The 25,470-nt window shown below is 49.9% G+C and overlaps 1 protein-coding gene across 5 annotated transcripts; it reads right to left on the reverse strand.

The window, feature by feature from the left end:
• Nucleotides 1-754: 754 nt before the first annotated feature.
• Nucleotides 755-20,979, reverse strand: GOLT1A (golgi transport 1A). Of its 5 annotated transcripts, none has more exons than XM_073802042.1 (6): nucleotides 20,769-20,975; nucleotides 8,447-8,510; nucleotides 6,803-7,770; nucleotides 6,035-6,096; nucleotides 3,017-3,137; nucleotides 755-1,103 (listed from the first exon to the last, which is right to left on the reverse strand). In XM_073802042.1, exons 5-6 carry the CDS (start codon nucleotides 3,117-3,119, stop codon nucleotides 790-792), a joined length of 417 nt encoding a protein of 138 aa, XP_073658143.1. In that variant the 5' UTR covers nucleotides 3,120-3,137; nucleotides 6,035-6,096; nucleotides 6,803-7,770; nucleotides 8,447-8,510; nucleotides 20,769-20,975; the 3' UTR covers nucleotides 755-789. The 5 variants fall into 5 exon arrangements, with proteins under 5 accessions (XP_073658143.1, XP_033708179.1, XP_033708186.1 ...); XM_033852288.2 differs by lacking the exons at nucleotides 6,035-6,096; nucleotides 6,803-7,770 and adding exons at nucleotides 10,418-10,596; nucleotides 11,615-11,706 and having other exon boundaries at nucleotides 20,769-20,965; XM_033852295.2 differs by lacking the exons at nucleotides 6,035-6,096; nucleotides 6,803-7,770 and adding an exon at nucleotides 10,418-10,530 and having other exon boundaries at nucleotides 20,769-20,971.
• Nucleotides 20,980-25,470: the final 4,491 nt, after the last annotated feature.

Genomic DNA, 25,470 nt, shown 5'->3' on the forward strand with positions numbered 1-25,470 from the left:
GGGTGGGCGGGGAGGGGGTGATTGGCAGATGGATGGCCCAGTGCACTGCTGACATTCCTTGCGCATGGAGTGGGGCTTCAGTGTGGTTGTGGCCAGGCACCCCAGTGGAGGTCTGACTGTGGACCTAAGGTGTTATTTAAACCTCAGTGGAGGGGGCAGTGGTTGGCATCATCTTCCAGATCAGGCTGTCCGACTGGCTAAAAACTTCCCTGGGAAAGGGGAAGGTACTTAAGCCATCTGCCTTCCCCTGGCCTAGATCAGTGCTACTCAAAGTGTGGGTGTCGGCTCATGGCCCTCTGAAAAATGTTGGTTACCCATCTGCAGTGACATAGGTCTAGGAATTAAGAGAACATCTTCAGAAATGTTTATAGCTATTTGATATTGCAGTAACACCACCCAAGCAGCATCCAATTTGAGCTTCTTTTTAGTTATTTTTAAAAGTCTTATAGAGATTCAGTGTGTGTGTGTGTGTGTGTGTGTGTGTGTGTGTGTGTGTAAAAGTACCCATCTGCCCCGAACTGGGGGAAAAAACAACTTGGTCCTTTACCTCTAGTTTTAAAATCATTGACCTTGATAACACTAAAGCCTTCTTAAAACCAGCTGAAGATCCAACTGAGAGAGAAGGGGAACAATCTCATCCGCGCCGCTTGCAAAAATTAGCCACGGATCACAAGCAGGTGAGACGGCAGCATTTCCTTTATTGCTTCAGGAAAAAAACTGCAGGCCCCTCCCACTGCCCCGCCCCCAGCCCCGGCCCCGATTTGGAAGTCTAAGGCCGCACCTCCGCGCTCAGCCCCGCCCGGCGCCTTGGCCGCGGCTGCCGGGCGGCGCAGTGTGTCGCTTTCCGTAACGTAGACCGAAGGAGTTCCAGTTGTAGGCGGACAGGTCCTTCTCCCGCTGCACCAGCACCGCGCCGCGCGGGGCGGGGATCAGGCGACTGCGGGGGGCGCACAGGCCCGGCAGCTGGGGCCCAGCGGAGCTCTCGGGTGGAGGGCACAGCGAGGCCCCCCGAGGGCTCGGCCCGGCAGCGGCGGGCTTCCTCTCCGCGCACCGCGGGCTCTGCGCCCCGGAGGCCAGGAGCGCCGGAGGTCTGAGCCGCGGGCCTAGGACAGAGCCACAGGGAGAGGCTGACGTGAGGCCGGGGCCCGGGAAAGACGGCTTTGGAACACCTACTCACATCCCCATCCTCTGCTTCCCTTTTGTTCCTTGACCCCCTAGGAAGCTCAGAGCTCCAAGCTCAGCATCTTAGCATCTTAGCTTGGGTGGTTAGGCCATTTGCTCCTCCTTCCTTCAATATAGCTTTGATTTCACATGTTTTACAGAATTGTCTTGAATGTCTTTTATATTGATTACTTTTTTTTTTTTAGGAAGCAAGCAGGGTAGAGCTTGGAAATAAAGAAAACTCAAGTATTTGCTGGACACCCAGCTTTGCTCCTCTTCGTGGCCCTCTGGCTGGCCCGCCTGTGCATCAGGCTCCCACTAGACTGAGCTCCTAGGGCGGTTGGGGCCATGTTCATTCATCTCTGAGTCTCTCAGAGTCTTGAAAACAGTGCCTTGCACATACTAGGGCCTCAAAAATGCTTGTTAAATATATAAAAGCTAATGAAAGGCTCGTAGTTACAGAAATGAAGCAAGTGAAGCTAAGACCATTGTGCCTCCACACCCCCAACAAGTGTGACCCCTAAAAGGCTATATAAGGGCTTCAACAAAGAAGGGAAATTATCTGGGTCACCTCAACCAGCTCACCTCCCCCACTCCAGGTATAATCTTTCCCCTTCACACTGAGGGTTAATGAGGCTAATTTGGAAGGCACTCCACATGCGAGGCTCATTAAGTGCACTATACCTTTTAGCAGTAAAGTAGTGCAACTAGCTCTCAGGAGACAATGACCCCAGCAAATTGTGGCAGGAGATCAGTGGAAATGAGGTCTGGGGTGTGAGTGGGTGTGTGTTGGGTGGAGGGTAGTTGGCTTTGAGCCCTGCTCTTCAGTGCCCTGGCATACTCTGGAGAAAAGCGGGCATGGTCCAGAGTTAGTTATAATCTTCCTAGGAGGGCCCTGGGCCTGGCTGAGATGGAAGAGACAATGACTTCCTTTCTAGCTACAGCCACCATCCCAGCAGGAGGATCACTGCTTAGGCTATTGTTTTTAGCATCACCTAAGCTTTTGCCAGAAAGAGCTAAGAGCTCAATGTCCCCAGGGCAGTGATGATGTTATACTCTGGGGGATCCTCCCTCACCCAGAAAGAACACCCGATCCCAGGAGAGAAGACACACTTGGCAAGGGACACCCAGGGCCATGTTCTCTTTGCTTTGGGATAGCTTATGGGCACAGTGATATCTTGTGTATAGAGAGAATGCTGCAAGTTCCAGAGCTAGAGGAACTGAGGTCCCCAGAGGCCAAGCTGACCACCCAGCAGTGTTAAACCCCCCTCCTGACTTGGGGATGAGCACCATCCTAGCTCATGCCCTGTAGAGGGCACTCTTTGGGAGCTCAGTGCCTGCTGGGTTTCTGCAGCATTGGATTGAGTGACTTCGGGAACGTTTCTTTACCTCTTTGGGCCTCAGTTTCTCCAGCTCATCAGTTTCACAATGAACTCATAATGTTGACAGATATTAAGGATCTGTCCTTTTGTGTAGGCTATTTTTTTTTTTTTCCAAATTTCCCATAAAGGAACTGAGGTCACTGGTAAGACAAACTTGCATAGTAAATTCCTTCCTAGCAGATCTGCACAGAGAGGTGGTTGGCGGAGAGCAGAGAAAACCATGCAGGAGCTCGGTGGTTAACAAGCACCTGAACCTGGGTGAGCCTCCTGATGTCCATAACAGTGGCAAGACATTCCTGCTTGCAAGGTTAGCGAGGCCCCTAAACGTGTTGCATGTATCAGTCTTAGGTTTCCATTAAACGCAGCTTTAAATTCACGTCATGAGACTAAGCCACATCTGAAGAATATGGTAACTCTCATTTTGCAACAACTCACTTGCTCCCTCCCACCCTTCTTCCCAAGACAACACATACCTGTGGCTCTAGGGTTCTCCATGGGCGTCGCCTTTTCTAATGTCTCCCTGAAGGAGATGGCACAGAGGAAAATCGTCAACTGCCAAGAAACCAGCGAGTTCATCGTGGTCCCGGAAGTGTCCTGAGACCAAGACAGAGAGAGGGCGGAGGGGCTAGGTTAGGCACGCCCTCTGGGCTGGGTGATGGGGCAGATCCCAGCATGAAGTGGGGCCCTTGGAAGGAAGGAGACAGCCCCTGCCCTTGGAGGCCCTCAGTGGAGGGATGAGGCTGAACAGACACAGCACGGAAATGGGACTGAGACCACTTGCACCGTATCGTCCAAGCTGAACTCATGCTGGGTGAGAATCATAGGGAGGGCTTCCTGCAGGTGAGGCCAGTAAGGTTAGGAAGGAAGGAGAGAAGGAAAGAAGGGAGGGAGGGAGGGAGGAAGCATCCGTATCAGTGGAAGGGGCAGGACTGCTTGGGTTGGAAAATGGCCGGGATTCTGAACCTCAGGTTTGCTTGAGAGGAATGTTGGAGAAACAAGGAAGGAGATGCAGTGTGGCAGTGAGCAGGGAAAGGTGAAGTGAAGTGGGGCAAGGAGTTCCACTGAATGGAGGACGCTGAGGTCCCCACCTGCTCTCTGGAGCCTGGGAGCAGGCTCTTCTTCCCTCCGTGCTGGGCTCTGCATAAATGACAGCTTTCTGTGCTCCACTCTCCCCACTAGAATGTGCCTTCCTGAACCTGGCCCAGTTCCCTCCTGCTGTAATGGGAACTTAATTCCTTTCCTTTTTCAAGAAAAATGAAGAAAGAGGCAATCATCTTGCTTGCTCTCATAACCCTTCATAGCCTTGAAAACCGTCATTAAATTGTCTTATTGCCTGTAATTCAGGAAAGAGAAAAAAACTTTCCCTGATTTATCAGGTCAACTGTCTCCATATTCTATTCCCCGTGGTCTCTGAGAGGATATGAATATAATCGACTTCATGATTTTGGCTGTTGAGGTGGGAGCTGTGTGCTCTGACCCCCTCTTCATCCCCTTTCCCCTCTCATCCCCACCACCGCCCCCCCAGCTCTTCCAGCTCCCAAGTCTGATTTCTCTTTGAAAAAGTCACCAGGCATTTTGAGATGGTCCAAACATGATTAAAGACAAATTGGTGGAGAGCCAGGCAGCACTGCAGGCTGAGCAGAAGGCAGTGGGTGCCAGATCTAAAGGCTCGAGCCTCCCTCTGTGGTCGAGCGGTAAGGGGGCAGGGCGGGGGGGGGACTATCATTTGTGCCCGTCAGCTCCTAACGGTGGCTCAGCCCCATCCAACCCTCTGTTGTGGCCCCCACTCCCCTTTCCTCTCCCTGCGCCACCGGGACGCAGGCATGGGGTAGAGTAAGAGTGGGATTAGGAGGACTCAGATCTATAGCCACAGCTCCACCCTCCCTCCCTGTGAGACAAGAGCAAGTCACCTCCCATCTCTAGACGTCATTGCTCCGTGTATAAAATAAGAGCGTTGAGTCAGACTGGCCACCGACTGTCCCCTCAGATGGTCACTTATCCTTGCAGACTTTGACTCTGTGACACCCTGAAACCCAGACCATGGCTTTCTGCACCTGCCTTAAGGCCTGGGGCAGGGCATGGAGTAGAGAGAGGATCAGTCCACTAGAGAGAACGTGTAAAACCATTTCTTTCATGGCTTCAGACCATGGATGCACGGGGTCCAGGTCAGTTCAGAAATCATTCCTGATCGCAGCACCTGGTTGGCGCTATGGGTGCACAGGTGTGCTAAGACGCAGGGTTGCTTCCCCCAGGCCCTCCCCTGGGATCTAGCACAAGAAGTTGAGTCGTAATCAGAATCATCTCAGAATAACATGGTAAATGAGAGGCTGGAGGCACGTGAGCACAGGGTGGGTGGGGAGGCCCGGGGGTGTGTCAGAGCCCATGGGAGCCTGATGTGGAGGGTCCAGGCAGGCTTTCTGCAGGGGGTGGCACCTGAGCTGAGTTTCTGCGCACTGAAGGCAGTCCCAGCAAGGGAGCTGGAGCTGGGTGTGGAGGGAAGTGCAGGCCCTCCAGCCTGCCAGGAGGGTGAAACTTTGCTGGAGAGAGAGTGAGTGATGAGGCTGGGGAAGGGGCCACCAGGGGCTTTATCCCCAGGCGGTGTGAGCCAGAGGGGAATGTGTGTAGATTAGTGTTTCACATGGAGCATTCAGGCTGCTCTTCAGAAGCAGGACGGTGAGTGGGGAAGGAGGCAGAGGGCAGGCTGTGGGGTTAGAAGGTAGTGTTCCTTCTTCATGCTCCTCTCACCTGTATTGCACCCTCCCCATCCCATCATAGGTAGCACTTACCATGAGAACTTTGGGTTTCCCCCACTACCTGTCCCCAGTGCACACCTACACCCCTCCCCCAACTCTTGGTTCACTGCCCAGCACAGCGGCTTTTAACACATGTGGTAGAATTGAGTTGTTTGGAAAAGAACCATCAGCTTCCAAGGGGCCACGAGTGGCTGTCCTGCAGTGGGCATTTTTGTGGTCTCCCTGTCCCAGGGGTTTTGTACCTAGAGAGTAACAGGAATTCCAGGCTTGGTTGGAAAGCTTTTGGGGTGGGGCAGCTCCCTTCTGCGGTGATCCCATCTCTTAGTGCCAGGGCTGGCAGGGTACACGGGGGCTCTTTGTTTAGGTCTGTGTTTGCCATCCACACATCAGGGAACTACCCAGAGGAGTCCTGTTGAGGCTGTGAGCCCCAGGAGTTCCCCAGCTCCCTCCAAAAGCTTCTGTGGCCTCTCATCCCAGCCAGAGAGTTCATTCACTGTATTCATTCTTTCTACAGAAAAGAATCCCCAAGGTCCTGGTTTCATAAAGTGCAAGTTAACATCATTTACCCAGACATCCCAGAATAAATCTGGCCGGCCGAGTAATCAGGGAAGATCGGCACCCCCTTGGCCTGCCTGGGACACCTCTGTCAGTCCTGGAACTGAATTCCTGCTCCCAGCTTGGGAGCCTCCCTGAGTCCAGCCAGAGCCTTCCCCTGTGTGGGCGCTGCAGCGCACCTACCTTGCCTTGGCTCCGTCCTGAGGGGTCTCCGAGGTGATGACACTGCTTGGCTGAGTGAACACCTGGAGGGAGGGGAGATGGGCTCCTGGGCTCACTGTCACCAGCTCCCTGGTCACGTCCCTTTTATAAAGCCCATGGTGACGTCTCCAGGCATAGGCCCACCTCTGCCTCCCCCTCCCTCCTCCTCAGACCCCCTCAGAGAGCACGGCGCTCCGAGCCGATGACGGCTGACTCCCGCCTCCTGGTTCTCATGACTGAAATCAGCCTTGTCCTGCCCCTCCAGAAGCCTTCCAAGGCTGGCTTTCTGATTGCCGCTAGTTCTTTCCAGCCTACTCACCGCTTCTCCCCGACCCACTCCAAGAGCCATTCTGCCCCAAACAACATGGAAATGGACTGTTTGGGGGGGGGGGCGGAGTGTCAGCGGGCAATGTTCCCCCTCCAGACAAGTGAGTAGGATGCAGGGGGGGAAGGGGGAGGAGGTGGCACAGTCTGCCCCGGGGGCTCCTTGCTCCCCGTGTGCTCCCGGCTCTGGCAGCTCAGTTGGGGTCTTAGACCAGAAGGCGGCTCCTGGGCTGGGATCTGGGACTGGGTGGGGGGATTGTCTCTTTTTTTCTTCCTTCCTTCCTCCCTTCTTTCCCCAAGCAATTCCTGAGCACGGGCTCAGCACAGGGTTTGGAGATGAACATGCCGAGGTCCGATGGGCGAGACAGGTATGTGAGCAGCTGGCTAAGAAAGCAGCAGCTTTGCAGCTCTAGAAGGTGGGCGTACCTGGGAAGCACTAAGGGAACTCGGAGGAGTGCCTTCCAGCTGCAGTGTGTCCGGAGGTGCTGCTCCTGGAGCCCCACCGTCATGTCCTGTGGCACCTCGATCACACGGTTTTGGAATTGTTGTGAGCCTCGCTTTGAAGTGGGGCAGGTCTCCTTCCCTTTGCACCCTCAGCACCCGCTCCTTTGCTCCGTACAGACACAGGGGCCCTCACAGAGACTTATTAAATGTACGCATTGCAGGGGACTCCTGTCTCTTTCTTGGGCCTGCAAGGATGCGCTTCACCCTTGAATAAAGTGCTTCCCAGGACAGAGACTGGGGCCCTTGGAAGGTAGGGGCTATGTCTCTACCTCAGCACAGAGGCTACCTGGTGGGTGAGCTGTGCAGACATCCACCTAATTAATGGCTGAGAAGCACTTCCCACCATGATGGGGATTAATACCCATCACTTGTTTAATACCTCCTGCTAACAGGGGCTTGCAAACATATTATCTCACTCATTAGGACTAGTAGACACGAGGGTAAGAATGATAGGTCATGAGAGCAGGCCTGCTTCTTGCCATGTGTGTGGGCCTGCCCTGAGTCAGAGAATGGACTTAATGGGCTACAGACACTGACTTTGAGTCTCAGGCACATTTACAGCTTGGGGATTTAATCTTTGCTTTTCCTCTGATAAATACAGGGTGGGGTGTGATCCCCGTTCAATCTCCACAGGACCTGGATCTCTGCTCCCAATGGTCCTGACAGCGTCTTGCATTGACTTGGGGATTTGAGGTCAGTCACTCGGCTCCATCCTTCCTTCTGGACTTGGAGAGGTCCGGGTATGATGGGGAGATGAGTCAGTGTGGGGTGGGGGCCTGAGGGGGTGGCCCCCATTTCCTTTCCAGCCCCCTGAACCAATGATTCAAGTTCAAGCAGCTTATCTCTGCTGTTCAGACCATTGAGCTGGTGCCTTGAAGCCTCCGGAACAGCTGTGGGAGCCAAGAATCATTACTCCAGACAAAGAGCGCAGAGCAGACTCAATATCTAGGTTATTACGAAGCTGGCCTTGAGAGCTGGGAGCAGTGCCAGGCGCAGATATGGAGAGGGGACAGCGGGGGTGTGTCCAGGGGGCGGGCATGTCAAGGTGCTGGCTTAGAGCCTCTCTGAGCTTCTCAGAGAGCTTGTATTCTGTCCGGTGCTTCAGAGAAAGGGAGGGGCAGGGGCTAGGGACCACTGCCCCATGCCTGCCTCAAGGAGAGGACAGAATCTGCCACCTGATTTTCCTGTTGTCACTGGCTGTCACACATCCTCTCTCTGCCTGGGGCCCAGACTCAGCCCTCTCTCCGGAAGTCTGGCACGTTCTGGCTGGGTCACCTAGACTCCCTAAGGCTCTGTTTCTTTGGCGGTAATAGGGAGCTACTGACAAACACCGTTCTCTACACCCACACCTTTGGCACAACTGCTCACACCCGTCATCTCATCTGCTATTGTCAAATGGAGAAGGTAGAGGGAGGGGAAGAGGAGCTGAGGCTGGCCCACCTGGGGAAGGGGCTTTGAGGGGAGATGGGGGAGTGTCCACTGCGCCTGGGGCTGCTGTTCTACTAAGTCCGTGTGCTTCCCCCACCCCAAGGCACCGCCACCAAGCCACACGCATAATCCACTTACCACGCTCAGGAAGGGGATGTTGGAGGTATTGCCCAAGAAGTCAAAGGCGACAGAGAAAAAGCCCCTAGGAGCAGAGAGGAGGAGGGAGTGGTCAGTGATGGCCCCAGAGGGGAGGATGAGGGCAGCGAGGCTGAGGTCCCCCCTAAGGCTCCAGCTTTGGCTCCCAAGAGAATGGGCTCCTGGGCACTGGGGGCGGGCGTGCTTCTGCACCCCTGTTTTTTTGAGAGGCAGCCAAGTGGAGTAGTTAAGAATGAAGGCCCTGAGGTCAGACTCCCTGGCTTCAAATCTTGGCTCTACCACTCACTGGCGCTGTATAAACTTAGGCAAATTTCTTCACTTCTCTGAATCTATTTCCAGCTGTAAAATGGGGTTAATAATAATCGTATCTGCATCATAGGGCCTTACACAGAGAAATGCTTGGGAATGTTTATTTTTATTATTGTTACTGTCTTCTCCTCCCTAGACTGGGTGTGTACCGCTTGCCGCATGTTTCCTGGGCTCCAGGCATGGATCGCTATTGGAGGCTGCGCTCACTATTCTCCCCCACGCCTCGGCGCCCCATTCTTACCACACACACCCTGGCATGGACGGGTGATCCCTCAAAGGGCTTGGAGGCATGGAGGTTGGTGTGGGAAGGGGAGCAGAAATCTGAGTTCTGGCTGAGCTACTTCCTTTCCCTGGGCCTCAGGTCCCTGAGGTTCGCTTGGGTCTCTGAGGTCTCTTATAGCTCTGAGGTTTTTTTTTTTTTTTTTTGCCCCTTCCATGCTGCTGCAAGGTGTCTTTCTCAAGGTTTACTTTTGGTTCGAACTGCTGAGTCTGTAGTGGCCCCACTCACACTTCCAAGTCCTCAATAAATGGTAACTATTGTCAGAGTTAGTCTTCTTCGCTAAATTGCAAGTTCCGCAGGAAGTTTCTCCTCGTTTAGTGCCATATCCCCACACCTAGCCCTGTATTTGGCACGTAGTAGGTACTTTTTATATATCTGACTATTTGAATGAATGACTGTTTGAATAATGACATCGTTGAAAAATAATGGGTGGCAGAACACATGTGAGAGAATTTCATTTCCTGCAACCACACTACATGATGTCTCTGAAGTCTAGGGCATCGGGCCGATCAGGTGTTTTCAAGGCTACACTGAGTAAGCTGATGGTTCCGATTAGCCTAAGGTTCCTGGTCCACAGCTCCTTCCCATGAGTCCATAAGCCATGATTCTTCTAGCCCACATCATCCCCATCCCACCCCTGTTCTCTCCACAGTGCCCCAGAGGTGGTCTTCCTCAGTATCCTTTTCTTTCTTCTCCTTAAGGACCCTTCAGTCTTCTCTGAGACCCTACCCACCCCTCAAGGCCTGTCTCAGGTCCTGCTTCCTCTGGGACACCTCCCTGGCCCTGATGGAGGCCACACACCTTTGCTGAGTTCCACCGTGTCTTTCACCAGGCCCAGGCTGACACTGGACGGGCCGAAGCCAGAGACACCTCGGTCAAGTTCAGATCCTTTGCATACTACTTGTGAGAGCTCGGGCAGGGCTCCGAGCATTGGTTTCCTGATTTGCAAGTAGAGGACAATCCTACGATGGGTTGTGGAGATGACAAAATGAGAGGATGCTTGTGAGCATGCCTGGTGCATGTGAGGGGCTTAGTAGATTTTAGTTCACTGCCCTTCCTCCCTATCTGGATGGCCAGACTTGGGGGCAGGTCCTGTGTCTCCTCCCTGGTGACAGGCACAGTGATGGGGACACAGCAGGTACTCCATGTTTACTGATGGTTGGGCTGATTCTTCCAACTTATCCTTCGGGCTACGGTTGGTGTCCACCTGATGCTCCTCCCCATTTTCAACCCTTCCGAGGCTCCCGTCTCTTGCAGGATAAAGTCCAGCTTCTGTATGCACTGCTGGTCATGCTGCCCAAACCTGACCTCAGCCGTTCAGAGGCCCTGGTGGGCCCATCCAGGGGAAGGGGACCTGCACTCACTTGAAGAGGTTAAAGAAGCCATAGGTTTCCAGGAACATGCCCAGGAGGGGCCAGCGCAGGAGCACGATGACCACGCCCCCCAGGAAGAAGCTGGTCCCCTTGAGCTTGTGCCTCTGGAAGAAGAAGGAAAACGTCTTCCTCAGGCCGATGATGAGGGAGAGGCCAGTCAGGAACAGCAGCTGTGGGAGAGGGAGGGGGTGGGTGTGAGAACAAACACCCTGGCTCCCTCTGCTCCCTCGGGAGTCAGGGGCCAGGCCTGGAGCTGCGCATCAGGCATGCGGCAGGACTTGCTAACTCTTCAAGGAGGGATAATATTGGAGAGGGTGAGTAATTTGAACTGCTTAGGAACAGAAGTACCCAGAGGCAGGGTGGACCAGGAGACCTTTGAAGGTCTCTAGCTTGTCACCCAATTCGACCCAATTTCTTGGATCCCAAGCACTTATATGATATCATTTCTCATCACACCTCCTAAGTAAGATGGGAAAGATAGTGAGATTCTCTCCATTTTACAAAGGTGAAGGCTGAAGCCTGAATAGGTTAGGCAGCCACACCCGGAGCCACAGGGCAGTGTCAGGGCTCCAGCCTGTGGCAGCATTCTCCAGGCCCTCCACTCTATGGCCCTGTCCCCACCTTCAGCTTGCCTCCCAACGATCCCTTAAGAGTGCCTGGCCTCCTGTCAAACTTAACTCTCTGGCTTTCTTCCAGCACGTTCCATGCTTTCCCTCCCCTTCTCCATACCTCTTCTCTTGTTCCACCCACCTGGAAGTGCTTTATCCTCCCCACACTCACTTATTTTTCTAGATTGTTTTTCATCCTTCTCCCACAGGGCGCGCTCTCTTTTCTCCAAGCACCTTGTTTCATATTAGATGTGTTTATCTTACAGTGACTTTACCACTGCCCCTGTCTTCCTCCCCAGTCGTGTATGTTGATGTGACATTCCTGTCCCTAGGTGGTGGGATTCTCACGGGGCGTCTGATTCATCTTGGTACCCTCAGGGCCTTGCCCAGAGCTTGGCATGAGAATCCAGGTCCTTAGATTCTCTGTGCCCCATAGGCCTCCCCATCCATCCCCAGCCACCCCTTGCCTGCCTGCGCTTGGTGGTGCCCAGCGCCTGGATGGGCTCGATCTGAATAAACTCAGGGCTGACCCTCCTGGCAACGGAGACCTCAGGTAGGTTCACAGGGCTTGGGGACTCACGTTTCCGAAGGCCAGGAGCACCGAATCAAAGTACAGGAACATTCCAAAGAGGATGAAGAAGATGCCGAAGCCGGTGGTGCCCACACCAATCTCTGCAATGGGCAAGGAGGCTGTGGTGGGATGGGCTTTGGGGAGCAGCTTGGGATGCTGGAACTTCCCCCCATTGCCGCTGGACAGGTGCCCTCTGGGGGGCGGGGGATGGCATGGCTCCATTGCCATCCAGGAATCTTGGCTTCTGTGCTCTCAGGGAATGACAGGAGGGGAAGGGAAGGATGGGCACGAATCTATGTTTAGCACCTGGAAACTGCTGGTCAGTTCTATATACTCTGGCGTCCTGTCCTCACAACATCTCTATGAGGTAGCTAGTGATACTCTCACCACTTTCTATTTTCAGTTTCCTCTTGTCTTCAAATGCCACGTCACCTAGATCATTATCGGGTTTGGGTCTCTGGCTGAACACAACCCTCTGCCTACTCTGTTCCTGGCCTCTTGCTTTTGGGAGCCGCTTGATGCCCAACTCACACCAGGGCCAAAGGGTACCACTGAAAACTCACAACTGCCCAGCTGGCCTGCCCTATTTCAGGAGGCTTGCCCTCCTGAACAGCTCTTTACAGTGTCTCCTTCCTTCTCTAAACCGCCCCGCTTCCCAGCCTTCCGATGACGACCTCTCACACTTGACTGGGAAAGAGAAGTCATTGACCAGAAATGTGCTCATCACCTCGGAGTCTACACCACAGCCAGCACCGTGGCTGCCCTGCCACACACCCCTCGGAACCCTAACTTCAGCCACAGGTGGGTCCCAGCAGCAGCGTGTCTTTTGCTTTGTGTCTCCTCATTCTTTGAACTACAGGAGTTGGCTCAGAGCCAGGGAGCCCAGCACAGATAGGCTATTTAGGATATGAAGCTCCCTTTCTCTTAAACCCCCTCCATCACACAGAATTGTTAATTTTACTTTATCTGTGCCGCTCTGGTAGTCAACAAATGACAGTTCATTGTGTTGCTTCATTTTTAAATTGAATCAAGTTGAAAATTTTATCTTAAATTACAATAAAATACAAGTAAAATTTATCATCTTAACCATTTTTAGGTATACAGTTCAGTGGTACTAAGTACATTCACCTTGTTGTTCTATTACCACCACCCACATCCAGAACTCTTTTCATCTTGCAAAACTGAAACTCTGTAACCTCTAAACAACTCCTCGTTCCCCGCTCTCTCTGGCAACCACCATTCTACTTTCTATGGTTCTGACCAGTCTAGGTACCTCATATGATTGGAATCATACAGTACGTGTCTCTGTGTGACTGCCTTATTTCACTCAGCATAATGTCTTCAAGGTTTATCCATGTTGTAGCATGTGTCAGAATTTCCTTCCTTTTTAAGGCTGAATAATATTCCATTGTATGCATATACTACATTTTGTTTATCTAGTCATCTGTGGACAGACGTGGGTTGCTTCCACCTTTTGGCTATTGTAAATAATGCTACTGTGAGCACGGGTGAACAAATATCTCTCCGAGACTCTACTTTCACTTCTTTTGGGTATATACCCAGAAGTGGAATTGCTGGGCCATGTGGCAGCTCTATTTTGAAGTTTTTGAGAAACCACCATACTGCTTCCCACAGAAGTTACACCATTTTACATTCTCGGTAGTGGTGTACAAGGGGTTCCAACTTCTCTACCTCCTCACCAACACTTGTTACTTTCTGTTTTTTCGCTTTGTTTTGTTTTTGATAGCATCCATCCTAAGGGGTGGGAGGTGGTATCTCACTGAGGTTTTGATTTGCATTTCCTTGATGATTAGTGGTGTTGAGTATCTTTCATGTGCTTGTTGGTCATTTGTATATCTTCTTTGGAGAAGTGTCTATTCAAGTCCTTTGCCCATTTTTAAAACAGGTTGTTTGGGGTTTTTTGTTGTTCAGTTGTAGGAGTTCTTTGTATATTCTGTATAGTAACCCCTTATCAGATACAAGATTTGCCAATATTTTCTCCTATTCTGTAGGTTGCCTTTTCACTCTGTTGATTGTGTCCTTTGATGCACAGAAGTTTTAAATCTTCATATAGTCCAGTGTATCTATTTTTTTCTTTAGTTGCCTGTGCTTTTGGTATCACACCCAAGAAATAATGGTCAAATTCAGCATCATGAAGCTTTTCTCCTATGTTTTCTTCTAAGAGTTTGTTTTAGTTCTTACTTAGAGCTAAAATGAACTTTGAGTTAATTTTTACATATGGTGTAAGGTATGGGTCCGATTTCATTCTTTTGCCTGTGAATATCCAGTTTTCCCAACATCATTTGTTGAAAAGACTGTCCTTTCTCCATTGAACGGTCTTGGCACCCATGTTGAAAACCATGTGGCCATATATGCCAGGGTTTATTTCTGGGCTATCTTTTATATTCCATTGGTCTCTATGTCTGTCTTTATGCCAGTCCCACACTGTTTTGATTACTGTAGGTTTGTAATAAGTTTTGAAATCAGGAAGTTTGAAACCTCCAACTTTGTTCTTCTTTTTCAAGATTGCTTTGGCTAGTCAAGATCCCTTGAGATTCCATGTGAATTTTAGGATGGATTTTTCTATTTCTGCAAAAAATGCCATTGGGATTTTGATAGATTATTGCATTGAATCTGTAGACTGCCTTCTGTAGTATTGACATCTTAACAATATTAAGTCTTCCAATCCATGAATATGGGTCTTTCTACCTATTTGTGTCTTTTAAAATTTCTTTCAGCAACATTTTGTAGTTTCCAGGGTACAAGCCTTTTGCCTCCTTAGTTAGGTTTATTCCTAAGATTAGGTTTACTGGCTAAGTTATATTTACAACTGAAAGAAAATGAAACACAATCATCTTTCAGGTAGGTAGTTAATCTTTCCTAATCTGTTACCATACAGACCTTAAGAGGATTAGGATCAGTTCCAGTATAGAAATAAGGCCAAAGGACTTTAAAAGATCTTTAAAAATACAGAGATGAGATTTATTGTTCAAATTATGGATTGAAACCTCATTCAACTCATATTCTAGAAAAATGCCAGTCTAACTGGGTCTCCATTTTGGCAGAGCTGGGTTTGCTAGGAATGAGTACAACATCATTTCTCTCAGCATATCCCCCCCCCACCCCCGCTGCCCAGAATCCAACTGCTACTAATGGCAATTCCTCCTGTTTCTGACAAATCTCCGTAATCTATTTAAGTTTGTTTCCTGTTTCCATGTCCTAGAATGCCTGCCTGAATTAAATCTCTTAGAACCCAAGACACTGGGTAGAGTACAACCCCCTTGGTCATTATGAAGTTTGTGTTCTGTCTTTCCATGTTGCATGATTTTTCTACCCTCAGAGACAGTGAGTTGAGGATCTAGAAGTACATCTATCTTGTCATGATAATTTTACACGGGCCAGGGTACTGTGGAGGAAGACCACAACCATATTTCTTTAATCTGAATGACAAAGGTATTTTAAGTTTTTATGCCCGTTATAAAAATCTCTTATTAGCTTACACTCACCATAAAAATAGGTCAGTTCTGACAATACACCCTTCCGGTCTATCTCCCTTAGTAGATATTTTTGTGTGGACACATAACATGGGCATTTTATTGGGTTTTCATTTTGTTTTGTTAGAATATCCACATGCCCATGCTGTAAACACTTAAGTACAGCCTCTTACTCATTTTGTAGAAATCATACATTTCTCAAATTCATATTTCATGTCTTCTATATTATACTTTTTTCTGCAACAATGATTTGCTGGCTTGTATGGTTATTACTTTTCCGACTTGTTCCACACTGCCCTTCAAGGGCTGGTGCATTTCCACAATTTTTCTGCAATGGAGGCAGCCTTCTTTATGGGCCACAATTAGTGCTTCCAGCGTTCAGCGGAGAAACTACACAGTACCCCACAGAAAAGGGTCAGAAACTGTGTTTTTCACACACAAGCCTCAGACCTTGCTCTGCCTCTCACCTGTGGAGTAGCTGAGGGATTTCAGTCAAATTACCAGCCAGGGGCTACTCCTGAAGTTCTTCTTGGGGCAGAAAGCATGGCAGAGAGGGTGGGGGATGGGACACATCACCAGGAGTGACAGCAGTGCCTGCAGCCCACCGTCCCCAGGATGCAGACAGTTGGGGCAGCGCACCCCTTGCTGGAGGTCACCCAGTCTCCAGGCTCTGGGGCAGAGAACAGCTGGGAGACTGACGGAACTCTCCAGAGAGGCCTGGCTCTCCAGGGCGCCACCTGGTGAGAAGTGGGGGCCTCCCCAGACCGCAGAGAACAACTGGGCTGATGGCTGCTCCAAAGTCCTGTTTAGATCCCGCCCTGCAGCACTAACTGAAGCCGGGTTCAATGTCTTTCTTGCTTCCAGAAGCAGCTACAGCTCCAAGGAACGCAATATCCCCTGGAGCAGGCGGATGGGTCCCTCTGGTCTGAGGCCGTGCAAGGGAGCCTCAGACACCATTCACTTTCTCTCTCCCTCTCTCTCTCTTCTTTTTTTTTTTAAATTTATTTGGCTGTGTTGGGTCTTCATTGCTGCTCACGGGCTTTCTCTAGTTGTGGCAAGCAGGGGCTACTCTTCGTTGCGGTGTGCGGGCTTCTCATTGTGGTGGCTTCTCTTGTTGCAGAGCAGGGCTCTAGGCGTACGGGCTTCAGTAGTTGTGGCACACAGGTTCAGTAGTTGTGGCTTTCAGGCTCTAGAGTGCAGGCTCAGTAGTTGTGGCACACGGGCTTAGTTGCTCTGCGGCATGTAGGATCTTCTCCGAACATGGCTCAAACCCGCGTCTCTTGCATTGGCAGGTGGATTCTTAACCACTGCGCCACCAGGGAAGCCCAGCAGGCAGATTCTTAACCACCGCCAGGGAAGTCTCTCTCCCACTTTTTAAAAAATCAATATCAAATGGACATAAAAGTTGCAAGTACAGTACAAAGAATTTTTTTCCTAAACCATTTGAAAGCAGTTGCCACCGGCTACCTCATCGCCCCTGAATACTTGGCTGTGGTTTCCTTTATTCTCCTATACAGCCAGGACACAACGTCAAAGTCAGGAGATTAACACTGATACATTACTACCATCCAACCCTCAGACCCCATTCAGGTTTCATCAGTTGTCCCAGTCATATCATTCACGGCAAGAAGATCCAATTCAGAATCACATGTGGCATGTGGTTGCCATGTCTCTTCAGGCTGTTTTGTCTGAAACAGTTCCTCAGTCTCTCCTTGACATGACCTTGACACTTATGAAGATTTGGGCCAGTTATCCTGTAGCTGTCCCTCTGTTTGGGTTTGTCTGATGTTTCCTCGTGACTAGGTTCAGGTTATGCAGAGATATCAACAAGAGGTGATGCTGTGTTCTTCTCACTGCATCTATTAGGTGATGCACAGCTCCAATTTGACCTGTTACTGAATGATGCTTCTTTAAGTACTTCATCAAGGCGGAGTCTGCAGGCCCCTCCACCATAAAGTTACTCTCCAGTTTCCACCCCAACCCTTCCAGGATGCCCCCCTCCCCTGGCCTGGCACCAGGCAAACCCCAGTGTGAACCCACCAGCCCGGCGAGGGCCCTGACACCCGCCCTGGGCACCGCCCCCCTGCTACCTCATGGCTTTAAGACTGAATTGTTCAGGAAGAGGAAGGAGGCAAAGGGGAAGAGAAAGAGCCTTGTTTCTCTTTTCAAAATTAACAACAGTTATTAATAGTAATAATCGTTAACACTAATGAACACATGGTGCCAGGCAGTCCAAGCACTTTATGTGTATTAACTCGTTTAATTTTCATAACTGCCTATGAGGTAGGTATGCTTTAGCCCCATTTCACAAACAGAACGGAAACACTGAGCGGTCTTAACCTGTGCCCAGGGGTGCACAGCCAACAGCTGGCAGAACCAGGGTGTGAACCCAGTAGACTGGCTCTAGAAAAAGTGCCTTTCACCAACCCTGTCCGGTCCACTTCTGCCCCCACCCCCTCTACAGAGAGGCTCTTGCTTGGGCCTCCCATGACGTCCACGTTCCCAAATCCAAAGGAGAGGGGTCGGTCCTCATCTGTCAGCAGTTGGCCACTCCCTTCTTGAAATAGCCTGTGGTGGGTTCCGTGACACCATATTCTTGATTTCTTTCCTGCTGTCTGGCCACTCTTTCCCAGGCTTCTTCACCAGCTCCCACTTCTTTCTCTTCTCTTGGGGTTTGAATTGCTCAGGGCTTCAGCTCCAGCTCATTTCTCTTCTCATTCTAGTTTCACACGAATTTACACATCTTTAAGTATCTCTTGTGTGCTGACAGTGTTGATATTTATCTTTCTCGTCCATGCCTCCTTTGAGCTTCCAAACTCCTATCCAGCTGCTTACTTGGCATATCTGCATGGTTTTCTCTCTCCAAGGCATCTTGAACTCAACAGGTCCAAACTGAGCTATTGATTTTCCTTCCTTAAAGCTGCACCTGGCACACTTTTCCCCAAATGAATGAAATGTCATCACCACCCACTCAGCAGCTCGAGGCAGAAGCCCAAGAGCCATCACTGAGTCTCCCTCACTGTTCCTACCATCCCTCCTCCATTCAATCCACAGCTAAGTTTTATTGCTTCTTCCTCCTAAATGTATCTTGAAAGCTGTCCATTTCTCTCCACCCTTACCACTTAATTCTAAGCCACCATTATCTCTTTCCTGGACTCCTGCGACATCCCCCAGTCAGTCTCCTGCTTCATTCCTGCCACCCTCTTATCCCTTCTCCACACAGCAGTCAGGGGCCTTGGAAAACATATTAGCACAGCGTACAATCCGTCATGGCTTCCCACTGGCTTAGAATGCAACAGAGTCCTCCCACCCATGCCTTGGCTTACAGGCCCTGCATGATGGGGCCTAGGCTTGCTTGTCCAACTTCATCTTCTGCCCTTGCCTGCCATACTCCAAACACATCATTGTTTCCATGACGAGCCTTCCTGCGTCGGGGCCTTTGTACATGCGGTTTCTCCCCACTTGCTATCTGCCCAACACACACTCCTTCAGGTCTCAACACAAATGTCGGTTTCTCAGGGAAACCTGGTCCACTATCTGTTCCCGACTTAATCTGGTTCCCTCATATTTTTTCTCTTCGTAGGACTTACTTAGCACATTCTTCATAGAACTTAGCCCGTTTTGATTTAATGTTGGCTTGCCCCTGGGCTCAGGCCTCAGCCCTCTTCTATTTTTTCCCCTAAGTCAGTGTTTCTCAACTTGGGGTGGAGGGTGGGGCTGATGGGTAGGTTGGCAATTTTGTTCCCCCGGGGACATTTGGTAACATAAGAAGACGTTTTGATGGTCACAAGTGGGAGTGAGAGTGTGCTACTGCCATCTAGTGGGTAGAGGCCAGGGATGCTGCTAAAATCCTACAATGGACAGGACAGATCCCCCTCCCCCCCCAAATGTCAGTAGTGGGGAGGCTGAGAAACTGTGCCCAGGCGATCTCATGGTTTTACATACCATCCCTACGCTGGCAACTCCCAAATTTCTCTCCGTTGCAGACTAATATACCTGACTACCTACTTGACATGGAACTCGACATGTCTAAAACCCAAATCCTGCCTTCCCCCCTACTCAACCCTTCTAATTGCTCAGGCTGAAAATATTGGAGGCATTCTTGAATTCTTTCTCTCACAACCCACATCCAGTCCATCAGCAAATCCTTTCAGCAATTTCCTCAGCGCAGATCCAGCACTGACTACTCCCCACCAGTTTGCTGCTACCACCCTGGTCTCCTCCACTGTCTCTCACCTCAGAACTGGTCTCCTCCATCACCTCTCACCTCTGAACTGGTCTCCACTGCCTCTCACCTCAGAACTGGTCTCCGCCATCTCTCACCTCAGAACTGGTTTCCTCCATCACCTCTTACCTCGGAACTGGTCTCCTTCACCACCTCTTACCTCGGAACTGGTCTCCTTCACCATCTCTTGCCTCAAAACTGGTCTCTCTGTTGCTGACCCCACCCCTCCACAGTCTGTCTATTCTCAATCCAGCACCCAGAGTGATCTTTTAAAAATATAAGCAGATCATATCACGCCTCTGCACAAAACCTTCTAATAGTTTCCCATCTTATGGAGATAAAACCAAAATTCTTACACAGCCTGGCCTCTGAGTGACCTCCCTGACTATCCTCCTATTGCTCTCCCCTCTCCTCACTTTGTTCCACCCACACCAGCCTCCTTGTTTGTCAAACACACCAAAATATGCTAATGCCTCAGGGCCTTTGTACTGGCGGTCCCCTCTTCCTAGAACATTTTCCCCCCCTGCCCCAGACAGCTGCGTGGCTTTGCACCCTCACTTCCTATGGGTCTCTGTATAAAAGTACCTTCCCAGGTAAGCTTAGTGACCACTCTATACAAAACAGTCACCCCTCCTACCCTGCACTCCCAAGCCTCTTTACCCTGTTTTATTTTTGTCCAGAGGGAGGTATCACCATCTGACATACTACATACTGACTTCATCTACTAATTACCTGTTTCCTCATCCTGGAACATAAGCAGGGACTATGTCTGTTCCATTCACTGTTGCATACCCTGTGCCCAAAACAGTGCTTGGTACATAAAGGAGACAAATTTGTTCAGTGAATGAATGAATATTATCTCCAGTTCACAGATAAGACACTGGTTTTAAGTAACTCACCCAAATGAAACTTATAGAGCCACAGTTTTCACCACTTCTCCTGGACCTTGGGACTACCTCCCTGCCCTCTTCCCTGAATAAAGGGGAAAGATATTTAGGAGTGAGGACAGAGTGATTTGGGGAGGGGATTTGAGTTTAGTTTCTGATAAGAAGGAGCCAGGGCCACAGGATACCCTAAGAGTTTGTGGGGGAAAGATGTCTCAATAGGCAGAGGCCTTCTAGGTCCACCCTTGTAGTATCCCATGTTTAAGAATCCTGAATGGGGAAGGGACCAGCCTGAGTGGTGAACTTGCCAGTTCCTCCAGGCACCAGCCTCTGGCTACCTGGGGGCCCTGGGCAACCCCCCAACCCCTGGAAGGCAGGGAGCCACACCCGGCCCTGGCCGTGCTGCCTGAAGGATGCCAACAGGGCAGCTCCCAGCCACTAGCTCCAGAGGTCGCCTTGCAGGTTCCCCAGAGAAAGATCCCGGCTGGGAGGGGCTGCATCTTGACCCACCCTAGCCGGTCCAGCCAGCCCCCTCGACAGCACCAGCCCCTCGCACTCACTCTGCCATTCGGTGATGGAGATCATGCTGCGGGCTGCCTGGGGGACCTCCCGGGTGGAAGCTGGCAAGGGGTGAGGAGCCCAGAGGACCGAACTTGTACATGCCCAAGGGAAGCTGACCCTTGGTAAGTTGTGAAATGAGCCTCTGGCAAATCATTAACTCCCCCTAGACAGACGCGCCGCGAGCGCGCGCACGCGCGCGCACACACACCTCCGGGTTCTTCCCAGAGGGCAGTGCTCCCACCCACGCGCTCCGCCCACTCGGAGAAGGCCACTCCCATCTGACCCCTGTATTCCCCACCACCCCGTGCCCTGAGGCTGAGTTCAGCTGTTTCCATCTCTTTTGCAAAATTTGGACTCTTTATGGAAGAATTGGGATTTAGGAGTACCTGGATTCCTTACTGGCTTGGTGGAAGGTGTGGGAAGAGTTGGGATCTGTCTCTCTCTGGAAAAGTACTAAATTCATCTTGTAAGTAGTTTGCTCGCTTTGTGCCAGTACCCATGCTAGACACTAGGGGCGACAAACAACTGAGTAAAACCTGTTGCTGGCAGCCTTAGGAGAGCGCCAGATTCGGTTGAATCTAGGGCAAAAATGTCCCAAGGGAGTTAGACACGGAGGGCTTCGACCTCCTTTCCTCCAGCAGTGCCCAACTTTGGACTGTGAAGTTGAGCTATGGAAAATGAAAGATGAATTTAGGCTTAGGGTAGGACTGGACAACGATTCAGGAAGCCTGGTTCTAATCCACCCACCAGTTGTGTAGATGTGGCTGCATCCTTTCCACCCTCTGTGGGCCTGAAAAAAAGAGAAGCTGGACAGTTCCTAACATCCTTTCTCTCATTGTAGAGCAGTGGTTCTCAATCCCATTAGAGCCAGCATTCCCTCTGTAATGTCCCCTCTATCCTGCAGTGCAATTCATAGATGATATGACCAGTCTACATACATCATTAAAAAAACCCTCAAAGCTAATTATAATAAAGAAGAAAAAATTATAAAAAACCACAATGTCTCTCAGTATATGTGTTCAGGCAAGACTTAACAGAAGACGTAAGTAGGCAGATTGCTTGCACCTACTTGTAATAAGTTTGAACTTAAGAGAAATAGACCACCATTATATACCACCACCCCTCCAAAAAACCCCAATAACTCCTCTCCCCATAAAAGAAAATGAAAGAACAGTAGGGAGTGAATACTAGAATAAAAACTAATGTTAGCTAAGTAAAAACAGATCAGAGGTCCTTGCATATAAAAAAAGAGGGAAATAAACTTCACTGAAGTAGAGATAACATAGCAAAGCAAGTTATAGATGGCAAGGTGGAGACATTGAGGAAACGCCATGTGAATGCAAACAAACTGAGTTTGAGGGAGTTCAGGGCTTTCACTGCCATGGCCCGGATTCAATCCCTGGTCAGGGAACTGAGATCCCACCAGCCGTGCTGCCCAGCCAAAAAACAAACCGACCAACCCCAAACTGCGTTGTTGTGTGTGTCGTTTAAATAGCTCCCCATGTTACCACATGGGGTGGGGTAGTGGCGACATGTCACAGACACATAGATCTGTGTTTTGAAACGCCATCATGTGTTGAGGCAAAATTCAGTCTGTGCGACCTTAAAAGGCCTTGGAGATCATAGATTTCCAATAGGCAATGGGGGAGAGAGGATGGATTGGAAAGAGAAGTGGTGATATAAGCCGTTTAGAGAAATTGAATGTGGATCCTTGGGACAGTGTCAGAGAAAAATAGAAAAACAACAGGCAAATTCCCCAAAACATTTCCACATATAATTGTTACAACATAGGTGTTCGTCTTTGGGCTGTAAAAAAACTTAAAAAGTATAAAGGAGGCAATAATATGAAATAATTTCTAAAAACATTTCTTGAGGAGATCCAAGGAGACCCCTTGCATTTCAAGTGTCTTTGCTCTAATGATGTTTGGTTCTCTCAGAGCTCCTCTGTTAACTGTTTTCAGTCAGCCTCTTTGCTTATTCAGTAAGACCCTACTGCATTGGAACCAAATATACAGTAGTTGCAGTGTTAGAATACATTGCGTAGACAATGCGTGGAGTAGATTATTCAACAATTTTGAGACAACGTCTTTATTCCACTTAAGAGCCTTCTCCATAATAACCATCTCCTAACTTACTGAGTTATTCATAGAACTTATTTTAAAAAAAACTTAGCTTATAAAAACTTGGTAGGCCTATTATGAATTCCAGTATGACTGACATACTGGTAGTGGGTTTAGTCCATTTGTACATTTTAAAGTTGTGCAGGACAGAAAGCAATTATTTATTTTGGAAACCTGCCCTGTGCAGTGCAGCCACTAAATGCCAGTAAGAGTTTTGCCCCCTTAGCCCTGAGACAACTTAAGCTCCCCTGAAAATTTCCAAAATCACCCCTAGGGGGCGGTATCATCCCCATTGAAACTGGTAGGTTAAGAGCTCAGGCTATAAAATCAGAGCGCCCTGGGCTTCATCCTAGCTCCATGAGACAGGTATTTTATTCACCCTTTCTGTGCCTCAGTTCCTTTGATAATAATAGTACCTATCACGTAAAGATACAATGAGAATTAGTGAGTAAACGCATGTGAAGTGCATAGAACCAGGTGCCTGGCTCATAGTAAATAACGAGCCATTGTTCTTATTATTCTAGTATAGTTATAATAATTACTGTTATTAATATTACTATTATTCTTACACTGTTGAATGCTGTTATGTGAAAGACTTCTGATCTCCTCTTAATTGTGGTTTTAAACTGCTCCCACAGGAATATAAAATAGCAACTAACAATACCTCCCCTAACAATGGAGCCCACCTGTAAGCTCAGAACTGAACCCTCCTGAATCTGGGGTCTCTTCATCTGATTCTCAGATTACAGCACTGGGCACCAGAGTTGGGCCCCAAGGGGTTTGTCTATAGCCCATCTTCCTGGAGAGGGGCCCCCTTCATGGGGGGCAACTCCAGGGAGGAGGACGTAGGCCCTGGAAAGCCTGTCCTGATCAACGTGGGGAAGGGCTGGCATAGTGCAGCTACTCCCTGGGGCTGGAGGAATAGAAGTGGGCAGGGGGAGGACGCCTCAGATGGCTGAACAACAGGGCCCCTGCTGACGTCCTCCAGTGAAGGCTACGGAGCCAGCAAAGGGGAGACCTTGGGAAACATTTTCCCTCCTCCCTCATCATGTCCCTAAAGGCAGCCAGGGGGCCAACACAGTGTCACCACCAACTCCTCTCATTGGTAAATGAATTTGAGTTTTCAAAGGGTTTTTCATCCATTTTTTCATTTGACTTTCTTGAGAGCTCCATAAGATGGCAGTTAATATCCCCATTTCACAGATGAGGAAACTGAGACTCAAGAATTTTAGTGACTTGTCCAAATCTTCATGCAGCTAGCAAGGAGCGGGGCTAGGAGTTGAGCACGGCATCTCCTTTCCTCCATCAGTCTCAGCAATGGGGTGAGCCAGTTCTGCACTGGAGGCTTAGAGATAAGGGGGCATGTGGCATGGCCCCCGTTCCCTGTCAGCAGCAGGGTCTGAAGCCTGGCTGCCGCCTGACCCTAGCATGCTTCTCTTCAAGAATAAATATACGACCACATGGTTAGAGCACTACTCCTTAAAGGGCATTCTGCTAGTTGCTTTTTCATTTATAGTTCCTGACTACTGCCCCCTTTTGCAACCCCAGCCTGGCTTGATTGAAGGGCTGATCTGGGCCAGAGGGTGGAGCGGCCAGGGACCTGGGAGCATCATGCTTGGAAAGAAGCACCCAGCAGTGCCCTGTGTTCTCACATTCCGCCTCCTCTCCAAGTCAATGGCTTTGGCCTAGAGGGGGAGCTGCAGACAGAGAGCCAGGTCCTGGAAATTGACAACTTCTCCAGTATACCTCCTCCAGCTCTAAAGGTCTATCTTGAGCCTGTATCTGGTCCCAATTCTCCCTGCTTCACAAAGGACATCAAGGTTTATAGCTCTCCCGGGGATGTTACAAAATCCAAAATCCAGTCATTTTACTTATTTTAAAAAGTATAGGTAGATAGATGATAGATACAAAATACCTACTCCACTAGCCTTTTAGGGATGAGAAGGTGTCCAGAATTGAAAATCAGCCATTAGAACCAGACTGAGGCTAATCCAGAATTACAAGAAGCTTGCCTTCCTATATCCTCTTTCTTAAACCATTAATGCCTCCTCCTCTCCCCAGACATCCTGCAGAAGCCCAGGGAAGCCTGCCGCTGTCCTGGGCTCACGTCCTCTCTCCACACCCCGGCCCATAGAATTCACAGGGCTTCTTGACTCTCACTCCTCACAAACATTTCAAATTGAGCAGCTCTGGTAAAGTCCTTCACACTGAGTGTCAATAAGGGATAACCACTGAGTACCTGCCAAGAGAAATGACCCCAAAACACTGAGGCTAGATGAAAAGAATTTGGGCAACCTTTCTGATACCACCTCCCCGCCCCCACCTTCAGTGGAAGCTTCCAGGGCCTGAAGAATCTGATATTTCCATTGTACAGGACCTTGGGACAAACCTTGATCTGGGGTCACCTGGATCAAAAAGATGACAGTGGTGTCGACAACAAACCACCATTCCCTAGTTCATGGGGAGGTGGCATGCTTCTGAGAACTCCAGGATCCCTGCCTGGGGAGGCTGAGATGTACAGCCCAAGGCATGGGGGGAATGGGTGGTGCATATGCTCTGAACCCAGTTCTCTTAGTCAGGG

The sequence above is a fragment of the Tursiops truncatus genome, chromosome 1, assembly GCF_011762595.2.
Source record: "Tursiops truncatus isolate mTurTru1 chromosome 1, mTurTru1.mat.Y, whole genome shotgun sequence".
NCBI lineage: Eukaryota > Metazoa > Chordata > Mammalia > Artiodactyla > Delphinidae > Tursiops > Tursiops truncatus.

Coding starts and splice junctions, on each gene's coding strand:
- GOLT1A (XM_033852288.2), bottom strand. CDS start 20,793: ATGATCTCCATCACCGAATGGCAGA. Junction 10,597..11,614: donor TGCTCCTGGCCTTCGGAAAC/GTGAGTCCCCAA, acceptor CCTCTCCCACAG/CTGCTGTTCCTGACTGGCCT. Junction 1,104..3,016: donor GGAGAACCCTAGAGCCACAG/GTATGTGTTGTC, acceptor GCTCTGTCCTAG/GCCCGCGGCTCAGACCTCCG.